The sequence below is a fragment of the Mustela putorius genome, unplaced genomic scaffold (assembly GCF_011764305.1).
Source record: "Mustela putorius furo isolate JIRA1106 unplaced genomic scaffold, ASM1176430v1.1 tig00000095_pilon_pilon_pilon, whole genome shotgun sequence".
Classification (NCBI taxonomy): Eukaryota; Metazoa; Chordata; class Mammalia; order Carnivora; family Mustelidae; genus Mustela; species Mustela putorius.
The window spans coordinates 1,178,152-1,196,968 of record NW_025421280.1 but is presented as its reverse complement, the minus strand read 5'-3'; the positions used below and the strand labels follow the sequence as shown (position 1 = coordinate 1,196,968).

At 42.7% G+C, this 18,817-nt stretch overlaps 1 protein-coding gene across 1 annotated transcript in view; it reads left to right on the top strand.

Moving 5' to 3' along the window:
- GXYLT2 (glucoside xylosyltransferase 2) overlaps positions 1-18,119 on the top strand; it is a 90,033-nt gene extending 71,914 nt beyond the window's left edge. Inside the window, exons 4-7 of the mRNA XM_045077839.1 lie at positions 3,029-3,280; positions 4,413-4,536; positions 12,121-12,293; positions 15,905-18,119. Of these exons, the coding sequence (XP_044933774.1) occupies positions 3,029-3,280; positions 4,413-4,536; positions 12,121-12,293; positions 15,905-16,087 (732 nt within the window). The 3' untranslated portion in view covers positions 16,088-18,119. The remainder of the gene's footprint in view (positions 1-3,028; positions 3,281-4,412; positions 4,537-12,120; positions 12,294-15,904) is intronic.
- The last annotated feature ends 698 nt before the right edge of the window (positions 18,120-18,817 follow it).

The following is an 18,817-nucleotide window of genomic DNA, read 5'->3' as shown; positions in this document are numbered from 1 at the left end:
AAATCTTCAGTTTTCACAAAATATTGGTAACTAATTCAATTTTTTAAAAAAGATTATATATTAAAAATTTTTTAAAATTCCGTTATTGATTGAATTTGACCCACAGGCCCTGATTTGCCTCTGTAGGGTATGTTGAACTGGCTTTACCATCTTCACTGAAGACATGCAAGTTTTCCAAAAATAGTAGCCATAAAATTTACTCCTGAGTTTTTCTTCCTTGTCCATTGGTCCTAGTCCAGAAATCCATTGGTCCTAGTCCAGAAATCCTAGTCCAGAATCCTTTGATTCTAAAATCAAAGCAGCAGAGGAGGGATTAGATATAGCTCTGGAGAAGGATGGTGTGGGGAGAGCTTCCCATGCATGGGTTCTCAGATCTGGGGCCTATGGGGGTGCTGTCTGGTGGGGGCCAGCGCTGGTATTTAAGTGCCCTTAAATGGTTGTCACTGGTCTTCCAGACATGCATCATCTCTTGCCACAGTGCTGGATCCCAAACAGTCGACCAGGGCAAGGCTTGTAGGAAAACACAAACTGAAATGAACTGACAGGCTAAGTCCCTCTGAGTGTGCTCCATGTAGGCCAAAGCCTGAAAGCATGACCAAACAGGACGCTGGCGAAGGTAAGGGGTAAGAGGCAGCCTCTTGCATTGCTGGCCAAAGGCTAAGTCAGTCCATTTGGAGAGAAGTGGTTTGGCCACACGTATCAAACTTATACATGCGTGTACTCTTTGACAAAAGAATTGTGGTTTTTTTTTTTTTTTTAAGATTTTATTTATTTAGGGTGCCTGGGTGGCTCAGTGGGTTGAGCCGCTGCCTTCGGCTCAGGTCATGATCTCAGGGTCCTGGGATCGAGTCCCGCATCGGGCTCTCTGCTCAGCGGGGGGCGTGCTTCCTTTCCTCTCTCTCTGCCTGCCTCTCTACCTACTTGTGATCTCTGTCTGTCAAATAAATAAATAAAATTTAAAAAAAAAGATTTTATTTATTTATTTGACAGACAGAGATCACAAGTAGGCAGAGAGGCAGACAGAGAGAGGGGAAAGGAAGCAGGCTCTCTGCTGGGCAGAGAGCCCTATGTGGGGCTCGATCTCAGGACCCTGGGATCATGACCTGAGCTGAAGGCAGAGGCTTTAACCCACTGAGCCACCCAGGCGCCCCGAAAATGTGTGTTTTATGAACATCTTCTTAGAATAAGAATCCCAGGAATTTTTTTTTGAAGTTTGTGTGTCCAATTTGAAGAATTTATCCTAATTCTAAAATTTTGTTAAAATAGATGTCAAGATAATTTCTCTTATAAAATTGCAGGTGATCAATATTCTTAATTTCATCAGTTGGTAAAATCTGTTCCTCTAGTAGATGAGGAACGAAAGCTAGATCCTGGAGCTGATCATAAAAGCTCTGAAATCATTCAAGTCTGAAATTTCCATGATACCTGTATCATACAGTATGCATTTTCATCAATTTTAAATATTGGGGAACCCAATGGAATATTGTCTTAGCCTGCCATAATAAAATTCCAGAGATTGTGTGCCTTAAAACACAGCAGTTTATCTCCTCACCTTTCTGGAGGCTGAAAGTCTGAGATCGGGGTGCCAGCATGGTTGGGTTCTGGTGAAGGACCTCTTCTTGCCTTGAGATAACTGCTTCTCATTGTTTTCTCACATGGTGGAGAAAGACGGCAAGTTCTCTGGCATCTCTTTTTTTAAGATTTTTTAAAATTTTTATTTTTGTTTATTTGACAGAGGGAGATCACAAGTAGGCAGAGAAGCAGGCAGAGAGAGAGGAGGAAGCAGGCTCCCTGCTGAGCAGAGATCCCGATGCGGGGCTCGATCCCACTGCGCCACCCAAGCACCCCTCTGGCATCTCTTTTTATAAGGGTACCCATCTCTTCATGAAGACTTAATTGAACCTTAATTACCTCCCACAGACCCCACCTATGAATATCCATCACACTGGGGGTTAGGACTTCAAATTATGAATTTTGAAAGGACACAGGCATTCAGCCCATTACAAGTGTTGTTATGTAATTAGGATGATTAATTAAGCAACCACTAAATTTGGGGAACAATGGTAAAACAAGGCAAATAACACTATCACTAACAGACTTTGAAGTCTCAAACCCCAGGGCAAAACTCTGCTAAGCTAAGCAGTTAGGACAGGAGAACTCAATCGCTTTAAGTGGCTGGCTTCACTGAACTGCAACAGAGGTTGGAAATCACAGCCCATGAACGAAGAATGGCTTTTGCATTTCAAACAGTCGAAAAAAATCAAAAGATTTTGTAGCATCTGAAAATTAAATGAAATGCAGATTTTAATCTCCATAAATAAAGTTTTATTGAAACACAGCCACACCCATTCGTTCACACATTGTTCTAAGTTTTGTACTATAATGACAGATCTGTATTGTGGCAACAGAGCCTGAAAGATTTACTCTCTGACCCTTTAGAGAAGAAGTTTGCCAGTTCTGATCTGCAAACAAAGCTGACTGATGATTCGTTTTACCAATTCCCAAGACTAAATTTTAGCTGAAAATGTCATTGCACAAGGATGCAGTCATACCCATCAACACTAGAAGAAATGGATCCAGAGACAGACTATTTACCTCAAAGCCTGGCGTGAGCTGGTCTAGAGATTGTCCACTTCAATTTGTCTAATGCCAGACCCTCCTGTTCCAAGAGAAAACTAAGAGAGAAAGACAGATGGCTTCACTGGAGAATAAAAGAAGAGGGAGTCTCAGTCCATGAGCTGATGTGGTCACTCCTTTGAAATTTCAACCCTTACCAAATATACCGTAGGGTCTTGGAATTGAACCATCCTGAATTAAGAATTATTTTCCTTTGAGTCTCTGCCCATCACTTAATATTATCCCTGAAGTCAAGGGAGATGGGAGGAATGGAAGCTAAGAGCGTGGTACCCTTTCTAGAATTCGACATTGACCACTGAAGTCAGTGGTGCTGTTGCCACATCAGGCCACTTCATTTGTTTCTGATTTGTTTTCATTTTGTTTTCTCTCTCCTTCCCGCAAACACACAAAGGTGATTCTAAAGGATGTGGATTCACTCCTCTACGTGGACACGGATGTTCTCTTCCTGAGACCCGTTGATGACATCTGGAAGCTTCTGAGGCAATTTAATGCCACACAGCTTGCAGCCATGGCCCCCGAGCACGAAATCCCCAAGATTGGCTGGTACAGTCGCTTTGCTCGGCACCCTTTCTATGGCTCTGCAGGAGTTAATTCAGGAGTCATGCTGATGAATTTAACTCGCATAAGAAGTACCCAGTTTAAGGTAAGGAAATACTTTATATTTCATGTTTAAAAATTGCGATTTTTAGAAATTTCAACAGTGATGTTCCCAGGTTGTCAGTGTATTGATTTTGGAAGTAGGTTGCTTGTCAGTGAGAATGGAAGGAGCCGGGGAAGAGGAAAATATTTGGAATGTTATGAAATATTTGTTCAGGAAAAGTCCAGGTGGTTATGGAATTTAAAGCTTCACCAGAGTTGCTCTTCAGGAATGCTATGTTGCATTTCTGAATTCTATAATGTTGGAACTCTGTGTATACCCAAAGCTTCAAAAACCATGGGAAATTTTGCGGAATTTTCCTCAGGATATATTTATATAAGTATACAGAGATATTTGTACAAGGCTGCTCATGGCCTCATCTTTTATCCTAAAGAACTGGAAAGAGCCTAAATGAACATCAGTAGAGAACCGTCAAAAATTTTTTTTGAAAAAACTCGTCCTCCTATTAAGAATCAGATCAATCTATGAGTAAGAAAAATAAGATCTCTAAACAATATTGAGGGGGAAAAGTGAAAATGCAACAAAGCATGGTACCATGAAGTGTGATCTCTTTCATGGCTTAGAAATTTCCAGAAAAATATCTAAGAGAATACCTAATTGTTAACTGTGGATATTTCTGGGGAAAGTGAGGGTGGAGATGGAAGGAAGATGGAGGAAGAATATTTTTACTTTTTAATCTTATCTTTGTGTGCTGTTTGAATTATTTAGTCTATGAATGTGTTGCTTTTATTTTAAAAGCAAATTATATTAAGACAAGGAAAAGGTGTTTTTCCTTAGATACTTTAAATCTGCTATCTGTACTTTGTTCCGTCACTTCTGAGGCAAGAATTAAGCATGAGAAGAAGAGGTTCAATTTGGGCACAGTTTTCTTACTAGAAATGATAGCCCCTGCTACTGGTTCCTGGTCCCTCTTGTATCCATGTGTTATCCATCCTGCAAAACTCTATGGTTTCCAGCTCTAGTTTTGCTTTGTCCTATGACTTGAGACTAGCAGAACCCCTACTGTATTTGCTTCATTCCTGGAGGGTTTGGGGGAACCAGTTCCTCTCCATCATTTCTCAGGGGATAGGATGTATTTGTTTTGCCTCAGCCCCTCTGATGGTTTTCTCTTTTGCAGAACAGCATGATTCCAACAGGCTTGGCTTGGGAGGACATGTTGTACCCTCTGTACCAGAAGTACAAGAATGCCATCACGTGGGGAGACCAGGATTTATTAAATATTATTTTTTATTTCAATCCAGGTAGGCTCTCTTGTGAGAATGCTGTTTGTGTAGGAGTCCGCCCACCGCACCGCCCAAAGCACATTCCAGCCCGGTCTGCAACTGACTGAGCTCGAATTGTGCCTGGGTTCCCCTGTGAAGTGTGCCCTTTCATTCACACATACCACCACCCGCCCTCCACAGGCTCCCCCCCTGCGCCCCCCCCAGGGGTGGCCCTCATGCTGCTGACACAAAAGGCCAAATGTTGCAACCTCCAACACTGGACTCCATTTTTGGAGAATATCTCTTCAAGTTTGGCCACACCATTCTTCTGAGAAGTGTGGTCAGAATTAATGGCAGGGTGCAGAACTGAATGCCAGCTTTGTAAGCTAGACAGGAGGCCTTCCATGGCTAAACAATTGCTAGACTGAAGGGAATTGATTCCTGGAATCCCTATGGTTAAGTGACTTGTTCAGGGTTTGTTCAGGGTTCAATGAGCCTAGAATAAGGACTTAGATTCCCCAATTCCTTGTTCTTTTTAGGTGAGGCAAAAGGGAAAAAAAAAAAATCCTTATATTGTATCAGAGATTTGGTGGAGTTGGAGGAGGAAGGGAGATGAAAATTTCTGATCTGTATTTTTTGTTGTTGACGCCTAAAACTAATAAAATTTCCTCTTTTCTTTCTTCTTTGCTAAAACCTTATTTAACGTTGCTAAAATCAAAACCATGTCTTCTCGAGGAAGATCTTTGGCAGGGGGTGGGGGGAGCACTCATTACCCAGACCTATTGAGTTCATTTCTTTGTCTTTACAAAATCCTAAACTAGAAACTCCTATCTGTAAAGGCTTCCACCTATGATAACCTGTCACTCGGGAAGCACCTACTATGTACTTGAATTTTTTTTTAAATTAAACTCTGAAATAACCTAATCCCATAGGTCTTTGGATCTAGGAGGAGCAAATCCTGGGACAGAAAAAAAAAAAAAGCAGATTGAAAGAGTTCCTGGGGAAATTCCCACTACGAATTCATTAGATTCAAAGTCTTGGCTCTTTGCTGGTGGCATGTTTTAATCCATTTCCCTCTGACAGTAACAGGAACTTTAAGGTTCCTGGTAATGAACTGTTAAGGTGCCTCCTCCTTTTTCTTCCTATGCAGATTTCATCTTTTTTCTAGGTGTAGATGGATTGGTTAGGACTCTTGGTTGCATGTAAAAGACTCCTGGAGTTAGTCCAAGTACAAAGCATACTTTTTTTTTTGTTTTTAAGATTTATTTATTTGACAGGCAGACATCACAAATAGCCAGAGAGGCAGGCAGAGAGAGGGGGGGGAAGCAGGCTCCCCGCCGAGCAGAGAGCCCAATGTAGGGCCCAATCCCAGGACCCCGAGACCATGACCCGAGCCGAAGGCAGAGGCTCAACCCACTGAGTCACCCGGGTGTCCCCAAAGCATACTTTTTTATTAGCAAACTGGTGTCTGCTAGAAACTGAGGCAGGAAGGCCAGCAGGTTGGGCCCAGGACCTGAGGCAGGAGAGGGAGAATGAGGGGGAGGCCAGCGTGGGCTTGCTTTCTCTAACTGACATTGCTTATTCCCCTCTTTGTGGACCTCTTTCTCTGCTCCTCAAAGTACCACACGTTTCATACTCCAGGTTACGCCATGTGCAAAGATGAACTCCAGCCACGTTCCAGATTCCCCTGGGGGAGAAACCAGAAGGTTCCAGTGTGGGTCAGCTAGGTCAGGAGCGGGCCGCTAAGAAATAATGGCTGACGTTTATTATTTACTCAGTGCCAGGTGCTGATCTAAGCATTATCTTCTTTAATCCTAACAACCACCCTGAGAATATAATCCCCATTTTACCAACAAACATGCCAAGGGAAAGAGTTTGGTAATTTGCAGCACTGCTAACAAGTGACGGAGCAGGGATACAAACCCAGATGGCTCTGACATCCGCCCTCTGGGTTTGGGGGAGAGGGAAAGTTCTAAGAGAGGGGCAGTCCTAGAAAGCTGACGGGGACATCCCAAAATGTATCTCTGCACTGAATTATTTGTCCTTTACATAATGCATTTTCCTCTCTCTTATGTGACTGAAACTATCTTTTAGAAGCCCATCTGGACATATTCCCAAGCAGGAATTCTAAAGATGCGCACAGTTTCCTCCCCACAAATCCTCTTAGCCTGTCGCAGATTATTTGAGGACGTGATCAGTGAGTAAATAATACTTGAAGGCAGTTGTAAGCAGCTTTGCAATTAGACAGGAGCCCTTGTCTTTAATTGGAGCTGAAAACCAGCTGAGTTTGTTGGCTTCTGTACGCCCCATCTTAAATCCGTTGAGTACTCGAATCTCATCAAATACTTTGAAGTTGTTCTAAACCCTGGTTCTGAAGAGTGCCAATAACCAAGTTTTCTGGCTTTCGATCGGCGAGTTCTTAGGTGACTCCTTGATGGTTCTTTGTGTGACCTGCATTCGGTCGTCCTTTCTCATACTTCATTAAATATGAGTCCTTTGAACTGAAACCCATTGATACCCTTCACATGATAAGCTCTTTCTTTGTTTATATTGTGATCATTTTCTATTAGCCAAAAAACTATTTAGAAAAAAGATTGGTCATTTTTATCCCTAGAAAGGATGGAGGGAGAGAGAGGCAGGAGAGGAGATTGGCCTGGAGAAGGGAGATGAACACGCTTATTGTTATGGTCTTTGGGTTGCCATGGATAAAAAAGCAACGCACAAGGGGCGCCTGGGTGGCTCAGTAGGTGAAGCATCTGCCTTTGGCTCAGGTCATGACCCCAGCATCCTGGGATCCAGCCCCACATTGAGCCTCTTCTCCCTCTGCCTGCTGCTCCCCTCCTGCTTATTCCCCCTCTCCATCTCTCTCTCTGACAAATAAATAAAATCTTAAAAAAAGGGGGGGGTGCACAAAAAACCTGAGCACATGTCTGGAGTGGTATTATTATTATTATAGCCTTCTGTAGCCAATAATCGACTTTTAAAAATAAAAGTCATTCGTTTAAAAATATTTTAAAACTTTTGCCATAATTAGATAGTAAATTTCTGTGGGTATGTAATTGTAGAGCTGGGTACTAGACAGGAGGAGAGAGCTAAAGCTCAGGAGGGACACGCAGGTCCCTCAGCCCACGGGACATTTCCTGGCAGGTGAGCCAAGATAGCTCCTTGAAGGGGTGGAAGACAGAGCTCACAGCTCTGCGTGTAAATTCAGGTTGAGAGCAGAGTTCTCTAGAAAGGGTAAATTTGACCGAAGCCAGAAGAGCACGCTACACAGAAAGATATGCTTTGATTAATATGTTTAGGTTTCAGGGAACAAAACTCAGGCCAGCTAAGGAAGGGACCAGGGGGTGGCCCTGGGAACACACAGTTCACGTCATCCTAGGCCTCTTGGGAACTAGCTTTGAGAAACTGCTAAGGACCAAAGCTGACCTCTTCCTCCCTCAGAGGCCCCATGGCCTCTGCCATCCTTGCCCCTCTCCGTGCCTACCTGATTCTGTTCTGTTTCTCAGCATTCTGTTTCACATGGCCCAACCCTGAGCCTACACACCGCTTTACAAACCCACAGCCATTGATGAAGCATGTTTGGTAACAGCCCCCTTTGCTTCCTAATTCATATTTTTGGAGAGAGAGAGAGAGAGAAGGAGAGAGATGTGCCTAGCCCAACCTAGAAAATGATTCCAGGCCCAGCTAAAAATGATTTCTCTTTGGATGGGAGACTACCCATGATCTGGTCATCCGGAGCCAGAAGAGCAAGGCCACTCTTTCTCTCTCTCTCTCCCCCTCCCCTTCTCTCCATCCCCACCCCCGCCCCCCACATGCTTTTGCATGCAGTCCTAGAGCTCCGTCTGCTCTTGACTCCCACTCACCCGGTCAGACCATATCCTATGAACCTGAGTCTGGGGATCCAGGAGCAGAAAGGAGCCCAGGCGTGATGTTGGCGGTGTTGGCAGCAGTGCTGAAAAGCTGACGTTAATTAGTGCCCACCTGTCAGAGTCCAGGAGCTGCCCCACTTCCTGATTGGGTTCAGCATTACCTCTGATTTTTTTGAGCTATTCCCTCTTTTTCGAAAGAGAAAATTCTTTTCCTTCTTCTTCTTTTTTTTTTTTCTTCAAGCTGGAATCGAAGTTAGTTACTTGCAATCCAACATAGATACATATTTCTTGAATATTTTAGGTCAAAGCAGTCTATTTATATGACAGCTTTGCTGCTGTTATCTTACCCCTTTCAAGAGACAGAATTTATCCCAGCAAAATTAAATAGCTTATCTTTCATAAAGCACATGCTGATTTCCAAACTCTTCACCAGGATCAGGCCATTTTCTCCTCCATGAATCCTCCTCCAGTCCTCCATTTTTGACTGTCAAAATCCCATCCTTAGTCTATAAGTCTGAGTTTAGATGAAACTTTACTGAAACATCCTTTCTATGAACCCTGATTACAAAAAAAAAAAACATGTCTCCTTTACAAGAGTATAAATTCCCTAAGGGCAGGAGCAGAGCCTTATCATCCAGCAACACCAATGTCTTGCATTGTGTGAATGAATTCTTCTTTCAATTACATGCTCAATGTATTTTGTGTTTCTTCCTCTGAAAAATCCTGAAGGGGATTGTAAAGATGTGAATTGAATTCTGTCTGGAATCTAGTTTCATTTTTGAGATTCAACAGCTGGGTTTAAGCTGGTCTTTAGGAAATCGATAAACCTCTAAACTTATGAGCAAATGTTCTTAGATAGGCCCAGTTGTACCTTTCCAATGATAAGGTCTAAGGCTTTCATTAGACTCTGAGAGAGATCTGTGATCCATAAAAGGTTAAGAATGTCTGGCCACCTGCTTGTCTGGAAACAACTGGAGTAAAACATTTATTACCAAGGTACTGTGTGTCAAGAACTATGCTGAGCTCATTCCCTTTATTTTGTTTTATTATTCCAGTGACGTAATGCAATAGTTCTTATAACAATTACAATGCTCACAGTCATGATTACAGCTTACGGTTATTACATGCTTCCTATGTGTCATGTGCTGTTCCAAATACTTGTATTTATAAGTTCACTTAGTACTGCCCAGAATCCTACTGGACGAGATATTTACAATCCTCCCCCATTCACAGATGATGAAACTCAGACTCAGAAATATTACGTAATAATTTGGCTGAGTTCATACAAGTAGTGGCAGTTTTATCATTCAAAGCCACTGGGTTGACTCCAAGGGTACCTGGGTGGCTCAGTTAAAGCCAGTGGGTTGACTCCAGAGCTGGCTCCCTCAGCCGTTTCACTATTAGCATAATAAAGCTGGAGTTCAACCCCAGATAATTTGGCATATTTTTACTGATTCTAAATTGAGGTCCTGGTAACTCATCAAGTTATGGATCTAGGAGGTGGTGGGAGCCAACTTTGAACATACATCTGTTTGATTTCAAAGCCTTTCTATTTCATCATCGGCCTTGGAGGGCCCTCACTGGGCGTGGTCCTCTAAGGAGGCTTCAAAGAAAGGGAAGATTTCCTTTGTCCGGGGGTGCTGCACTATCTGTGAAGAGGCGCAAACCTCCATCACCAATCTTAGATGCCATAAAGGCAGGAACCAGATTTTCTTTGTCCACTGCATACTTAGCCCGAACTCAATAAATATTTGTTGATTCAATCAGCATATTTACAAAAACAGAGATGGATTCTAGGGCAATTCACTCAGCAGGGAACATTAGCAGGTGCTTAAACAGGGATTCAATTGCAAATACCCAGGCAGGTATCATAACTGAGCAATGTGATTCAGAAGGTTACGAAAGGCCACCCCTGGTATGAGGTCAGACGCAGCTTAAAAGCACACAAGCACTTTTAGATATCTTCCCTCACAAAATCCTCATGCCCACCCCCTGCACCGGAGTGCAGAAAAATCACCCGAATCCAAGAGGAGTTTAATTGTAGATAATGTGACTTCAGAATGAGCACTGCTCTCTCCCAGCTACGGGAGATTATATTTGTGCAAGTGTGGAAGCGAAAGCAGGTTAAGAGCAGCATCGCGGGGGCACCTGGGTGGCTCAGTGGGTTAAAGCCTCTGCTTTTGGCTCAGGTCATGGTCCCAGGGTCCTGGGATCTAGCCCCGCATCGGGCTCTCTGTTCAGTAGGGGGCCTGCTTCCCTTCCTCTCTGCCTGCCTCTCTGCCTACTTGTAATCTGTCAAATAAATAAATAAAATCTTTAAAAAAAAAAAAAAAGAGCAGCATCGCGGTGGGAAGGGTTTTTCCTGAGAAAAGGAAGAGGACAATCTCTCAGGATGTCATGAATGATTAAGAATTGGAGGATGCCTGGGTTTCACCATGGCCCGTTAAGACTGAGTGGTAGAATTACTACCCGCAGGCCACCAGAATGTGTGATGATCTCTCCCTTGTTTGCTTTCCATCTCAAAGCTCTCTGGAAGCTGTCTCTAAGTAGTGGTGCTTTCCATGAGGAGGGATAGCCATCAACGCAACCCACAAACACATCTCCGTGTTCCTTTTCTGACAGTGGTCATTGATTTGCTCTAATGCTTCTGCGTTCTCACAGGGGGCCTTTCTGGGGAACAGTGACACACACTCAGAGAGCTCTGATCCCTGCTGCCCTTGCCCCAGGCCTTAAAGGCCTCTAGCTGAGGAGCCAGGAAGCTCAGGGATCATGAATTTGTTGCTAATTTTGTAATCCTAGCCGTCCAACAGGATCAGAGCCAAGTTTCTCAACCTTGGCACTACGACTCTTGCGGAGGCTGCCCTGTTCATTGTGGAATGTGTAGGCTATCTCCCGTCTCCACCCACGAGAGACCAGTAGAGGCCTCCTCCATGGATGACAACAGTGTCTCCCTCCAGACATTGTGGAATGCCCCCCCCCCCCAGGGAGGCTCCCAACGAAGAACCGCCAGATTAGAGATACAAGTACAAGAACACAAGTGTGCGCATGCTCACCCACAATGCGTGTAGTCTCCTTGACACAGACACTTCTTTCCCTCTTTGCTCTTTGCGGGGGTGGGGGGGCTCCCTTTTACTGTTGTAGTTTTCTTTTGTTTTTTTTTTTCCTTCATTTTTATTTTATTGGTTGGTTTTTAATCTAAAGATGAACCTTTGCTTCAATCTTGATTGCAATTTTTCAAGTCTCTCTGTTTCATAAAACCTTCCCCAGGAGTTGATTATAAGTGCTAACACTGCTGACCACCACTGTGTTTGGCCTTCGGCAGAGCATTTTTACCTGTGTTTTTAAAATCTAATCATCACGATTAGAGGGAGTTCCTGTCCTATCCATATTACAGATGAGGAAAGTGAAGCATGGGGAGGATGAATGGCTGGGCCTAGGTTGTGGCATTTTTGAGTGAGAGAGTGGGGATCTGGACCCAGGCTGTCTGCTGACCTTGTTGGCCTCCTTGTCCCTGATGCTTTGCCCTCCTTTTTAGGGGGTAAAACCTGCAGCATCATGAGTATGTGCCCCTTCAGTTCCTGATCTCAGAATATGGACAAAATACGGTGAAGGTTGAGGCGTGAGTCCCAGTCACACTCACAAGCACTGAAATCACATGCGGCGTGCAGTTTTGGGAACACGGTTTAAGCCCAAGGCACACAGAGGAGAGCGGGCACTGACTGCAGACACGTCTTTCTCTTGTCCCCACCAGAGTGTCTGTATGTGTTCCCCTGCCAGTGGAACTACCGCCCTGATCACTGCATGTACGGAAGTAACTGCAAAGAAGCTGAGCGGGAAGGCGTGTCTGTCCTGCACGGGAACCGAGGCGTCTACCATGACGATAAGCAACCCACTTTCAAAGCGCTCTATGAAGCAATACGGGATGTAAGTGTGCTCCTCCCCTCACCCCATGGAGCAGACGCATGCGTACTCCACATGGAGCAGGACAGGTGCATTTGTCCGTAGCACAAGAATTCCCCCAAAGCACTGAGTTCCACCCCTGTCCCCAGTCTCAGGCACCACTTCACTGTGTCCACTTGCCCTCTCATATTATGGCCACTCTTCATCTTTACAAGTAAGTAATTCATTTTGAGGGGAGGGGGGGCTTTAAGTAAGTTCATTTAAGGAGGATGTGAAAGACCCAGAAAGAAATCTGGTGTTGTTTGCCATAGCAAAGAGGAATGTGTTAGGGTAAAGGTCAAAAAATAAGAACAAAATGATACTATTCAACTCAAGCTGAGTGGGTTGCCTGGTTGCCAGCCTTCTGTTGAGCAATCCAGTGTGGAGGTGGTCAATTAGGACGAAGGATCAAACTAAAAGTAAAAATCAAGTCTTTATTATACATACTGCAGCAATGCCAGCAAGAGGCAAAAAGAGGCACCCGCTCCCCTGTGTTGCATCCATACCCACCAAAGAGTACTGGTCAACAGGCAACTGATCGTCTCAAGGCTCCTGCATCCCTGTGGACCTGTAGGCCAGGGAAGGGGGAAGGAGGGAGGAGTAGAAAGGTACTCCTCCTTTCCCAGGAAGCCTCCAAATGGAGGTGTCTGGGATAGATACGCATTTGAACGTGGCTGGCCGGGGGCAGGGGCCCGAGTTCTTGACCCTGTACCTGTACCCTGACAAATCTGGTGTCAGGAGGGCAGCTCCCCATCCCTCCAAAGGACTGCCAGCAGCCTTGTCATTACCCATAGTTGAGTCTGAAAGACCACACATAGGATTTTGGCCTGGAGCTAGACTTCTCAGAGCCTTGGGTCCCCAGTTACTGCCTTGGAGAAATTGATTAGCAAAGTGTTGAGACATGAAAGATGCCTGGGAACTATCGTCTTGCAGTAAATGGGAAGGTTGAAAGAAACTTACTTTGGGGCTTATTGCCTAAAATGCCAGATATTGCCAGCTCTTGCCTCTCATCCCACACTTGGGGAAACGCTACTTTCCACATTGCTTTTTACCTTGAGATCACTAGGGGGAACCAGCAACAGAGATTCAAGGATGTCCCTTTTGAAACGGTAATTCCAAGACCTAGAGTAGGGGTCAGCAAACTTGGCCAGATCTCCCTTGCTGCCTGTGTTTGTAAGACATGTGGGCTGGGAACAGGTTTGTAAATCATTGGGGGAAAAAAGATATTTCATGACATGAAAAATTTATAAGCAATTCAAATTTCGGCGTTCATAAATAAAGTCATGTCAGGACGCAGTGACACCCATTCATTTATGTCTTGGTCTGTGGCTGCTTTCAAGCCACAATGGCAGAGATGAGTATTTAAAACAAACTGTGTGGCCCACAGTGTCTAACATATTTATAGTCTAGCCCTTTATAGAACAGATTTGCTGACCCCAGACATAAAGTATGTAGACTTTGTTAGAAGTATTTTTCTTAAAAATCCACAAACCCTCGGAGTTTCACAAATGGGCTTTGGCGGAAGCGAATCCTGAGACACAGGAACACATTTTTTTCTGTGTGAAAAATGTGCAGCTTCCTAAGGAGAGTCTCTGGAATTCCCAGAATTTTCTCTGCAGGGAATGAGTTTAGCCTGCATGTAAGCTAACACCGTTTTCTTCTCCTACATTTCCTGCTGTTGGTTTTCAAAGACCAGGTGATTTAATTACACAGAAAATTTGTTCTGTAGTTAGCGATAGCATCACTTCAGATATTCAAACCCTGACTCCGGGGCAGAAGCATTGAGGAGTACAAACAGAAGTAGATGAGTTTGCCGCAATCCGTCAGAGGCGCGTTGGGTTTCTTCTGAGATCTGTCAGCCCTAGTCTGGAATTGAGCAACTGTGGTTCTTGAGTTACCCTGAGTCTTGTTTGCTTTCTGGAGGAGCAGTGAGAAAGCCAAATAATTGGGTCATAAATGATCCTGCCAAATACACCCAGTGGTGATCCTCACGTGGGCCTACAAGGACCATTTTCTTTCAGGCGTTTCAAGCAGGAATATGACCAACCCCATCCTGAAATGGGAAAAGCATAGGCTCCCTCTTAGAAGATATGTTTCCACACTCTCCACTGGGCCAGGCTGACCTATTCTCTTCCTGTCACTAGGGACACCATGACCAAAAAAGAGTTTATCAGTGGTCTAAATTGTGCTGGGAAAGAAAACCGTTGTCCCAAATATGGTCCTTTTTGTGTTACATAATGCATAATCTCCTTCCAGGAAGAAATTCACATTTCTGATAAACATGCTTAAGCAATATTTCCAATGAACTTTAAAGGGATTAAAACTTGTTCTAGGAAACTAGACACCCACCCACTCTGCTGCCACGCAAGCGTGTACTGACCTTTCACCTTTCTTTCATTCCTTTTTTTTTTTTTTTCCTCGTCTTTCTGTATAAAATTTCCTTACCAACAATGAATCTTTGACTTGACCTATTGGAAGCCTTTTCCATTTCAACCAGATTGTAATAAAAATTTGAACATGCTCATGAGTAAGTGGACAGAAAGATTTATTTTGGGAAATTCTTCTCATAAACACCTTCCATGGGAAAATAAGAGAATTAAAAATCAAATCAAATCAAAAGCCCAACATTAAGTGGGAAAAAACCCAACAACCAATATTTGATAACTGAATTATTAACATGAAGTTCAGTGATGATAGATTTTATTTAATGGCTAAACTCTGGACTTCATGAGATTACTATGGACATACCTTAAAGTTTCTTTTGCAACAAGTGGGGTGCCTGGGTGGCTCAGTGGGTTAAGCCTCTGCCTTCCCCTCAGGTCATGATCCCAGGATCCTGGGATCGAGCCCTGCATCAGGCTCTCTGCTCAGCAGGGAGCCTGCTTCCTTCTCTCTCTCTGCCTCCCTTTCTGCCTATTTGTGATCTCTCATTCTGTCAAATAAATAAAATCTTAAAAAAAAAATTTTTGCAAAAAACAGGTGCTTGATAGCTCAGTCTGTTAAGAGTCCGGCTCTTGGTTTCAGCTCAGGTCATGATCTCAGGGTCATGAAGCCTAGCCCCATGTCTGGCTCTGCACTAACGAAAGAGTTGGCTTAAGATTCTCTTGTTCCCTCTTCTTTTGTCCCCCTCCCTGCCACGGGCATGCATGCATGTGCACGCTCGCGCTCGCTCTCTCTCTCTCAAATAAATAAATCTTAAAATAAGTTGCAACAAATACAAAAAAATATGGAGAACTCAATGTTTTAATGCAGTAGATTTCAAGTCTCTAGTTACACCTTGCTTTTCTTCAGCAAGAGCCTACTATATAGAAAATATGTTGTTCTTGAAGACACATTTTGATCTTAGATTTTAAGAGCTTTAAGGACCCAAATAAATCATTTTTTTTTTTTAAAGAGGGAAAGAAACTGAGGCCCAGGGAAGGTGAGTAATTGCCTGGGATTGCACAGGATTGAATCAGGTGTTGAATCTCCATCCAATGTCTAACCCATGCGGGCATGCTTAATTCCCTGTTTCATTCTTTAGTAAATGTTGTTTGCATTGTAAATGGCATTTCAGTCACTAAACATTTTCTATCATTTAAAAAATCCTTTTTCAGTTTCCCTTTCAAGACAATCTCTTTCAATCCATGTATTACCCGCTCCAGCTGAAGTTTTTGGAGACTGTGCACACTTTATGTGGACGAATCCCACAAGTGTTTTTGAAGCAAATCGAGAAAACAATGAAAAGGGCTTATGAGAAACACGTCATCATCCATGTGGGCCCCAACCAGATGCACTGAATATTTTTCATGTTGTCGCAAATGGATTAGGCCTCTCGGGAACAAGGCAGCGTTCATCTTTAAGCTGCCTGGATCTCTTTCGTGTGAATATTTAATGGTGCTCTGTGACGGTTGAGTTTAAAAGGCCTCATTACATGTTGCTCATTTTGTTGCCCCTAAAAGGAAATATGCTTTAATTTTTTTTAAATTGCTATTTATCTCTTTGGGGTTTTTTTTAGTTGTATTATTACTCAATTCATATTGTTCAAGCAGGTGGAGCTAGCCATGAAAAGGAATTTTGTGAGCCTTCCAATGCCTGTTAAACGTCTGAAACCACGTCAGTGCCATCTCCTGTTGTATATTAATCTAGTATTCTTGAGACTCTTCCTATGCAATAGACACCCCCATATTCTTGTTATAACAGGAATCTATGCTTGTTGTACAACAGAGAATGTTAAACATTTGTAGGGGTGGGTGCCTGGGTGGCTCAGTGAGTTAAGCCTCTGCCTTCGGCTCGGGTCATGATCTCAAGTTCCTGGGATCGAGTCCCACGTTGGCTCTCTGCTCAGCAGGGAGCCTGCTTGCCCCTCTCTTTCTGCCTGCCTCTCTGCCTACTTGTGATCTCTCTCTGTGTGTCAAATAAATAAATAAAATCTTTAAAAAAATTTGTAGGGAATACAGGTCCATGGACCAAAATCAAAATTAGATTAGTCATAATCCTACCAACTGGTGGAAAGATTGTTATTTCAATGGGGGGTTGCTTCCAGCCTTTTTTCCCTACTTCTATATTTACTCACTGGTTGTCTTTTCCATTGTAATACATATGTGAAACAGTAGTTGAGTGAAAGCTGGCACCTGCTCTGAGATTTTTCTGTAGAGATGAAAATTTAGAGAAAATGATTATGTTTACAGTGCTTTATTTAAAATACGTCTGGCAGAAGTATTCAGATTTCTGCTGATTGGCAGTGTTAAAGGATGGAGCATATCTGGGTTTTTTTTTTTTTTTAAGAAAAGTTGTTTAGATTAGCAGAAGATTAAATCATAAGAAATATTTATGCAACCATACCTTCTGAAAGGAAATTCAATAATTACGCTAAACCCAAGGGATCACCTTAACAGAGATGTGATTTTGTGTTTACCTACAGACAAAAACATTTTATCTCTTACCCTAGTAAGGGTGACCTTCCCTCTTCTTTAAACTCTTGGGCAACAGGTGGAAATTAAAGGCCAACTTCAAACTCATGTGTACAGAATAGATATTTCATCTGATTCCACTGACAAAAAAATTCACCTTCATACTAGCCTTAGAAAGGGCCCTTTAAATAATTTTCCTTCTCTAGGGTTACCCAGCTGTTAGCCAAGGAACGAAGCAGGTCTTATCACCTAGCTACAGTAGAGGAAATTCTATATTCCCCCAAGGGAGCTGACTTAATCCCTAGCTGCACCTGTAGCTGGTATCAGGGTAAGAGCATTTTGCATAAGGCTTTATTTATCTCAGAAAACTTGTGCAGAAATGATCTTGATGTTCACAACAGCCTAATGGTCTTAGGTCTTCTTCTTACAAAGAAACAAGGACACCCAATATAATTGCTGTTCTGTAAGACATACAGTTAACATAACATACAGGGTAACACAAATCCTGTATTGCAGACAAATTTTTGGAAATAAAAATATTAAATACTTTTCATCATATATAGACAGTGATAAAGACAAGTACAAATAGATAAAGATAGACAAAGATAAAAAGATAAAGAAAAGTATAAAATGAAAAATAATATTTTGTTAGTACAAATGTGGTATTCTATGTACTAGAACCCAGTTCAGTGTCATAGGTACTATATCCATAGAAAAAGTCTTATGCTGAAAAAAATGTGAAAATCTTAGCACTCCAAAGAAATATATAAATATAATGAATATTGGTATACAGCACCATTATGGTAATAACAAATTGTGAAATGTTAGAGGAATGGCCCGTACTTTCGTTTCGATCAGTTTGATGGCCTGTGATTTGTTATTTTTGCTAAGGAAATTACCAGTATGATGTAGAACTCTTCACTGTTATATTTTCTGCTTCCTCATTTCACCATTAAAGGTGATGTCATTTATTATTTTATATCTAAAGGCCTTGGGGCAATTTTTGGATTGTCTTTTGGATGGGAGAGAAAGCATTCTACATACCCACAAATGGGGTTTTAATGAAAGAGCCAGAATTCCCTGACTTCTGTTCCAGTCTTCTTACTTGTTTGGCATGGCCAGTAAACCCAACGAATGTCATTCAGATTTGTTGATGACTTACCGACCTAAAGAAGTTCCTTTCCTCCTTCAGTGAGTTCCACAAAAAATCTGCTGTAAAGGCTTTGAATTCTGCAACACCTTTTCTTTTATCAGAGTCTGGTTTACCCAATAGTCTTGACTATTGGTTCTGGTCTAAATACCCAGAATTGGATTTCTAACAAACGTCCATGAGAGAATTCTAGAACATTCTAGAATGATGCAGTATGAGAACGTGAAACTAGAATTTGGTATGCTTTCCTGCCTTGGAATTTCTTTATGCTATCCTGAAATTTGAGGTGAGTATGGTGGAGAATTTGGAGAACATTTGCTGTTCCAATCTCTGCTGCCTGAAAGTGCGAATTATTTTCTATTTGGTATGTTACCATGAGGTAGTATTTTCTCTGCCTTTGATAATTTCCAGACAACTATGACATTAGCACCTTAGAAATCTGGGAACTGTAAATTTTAATTCAGTGG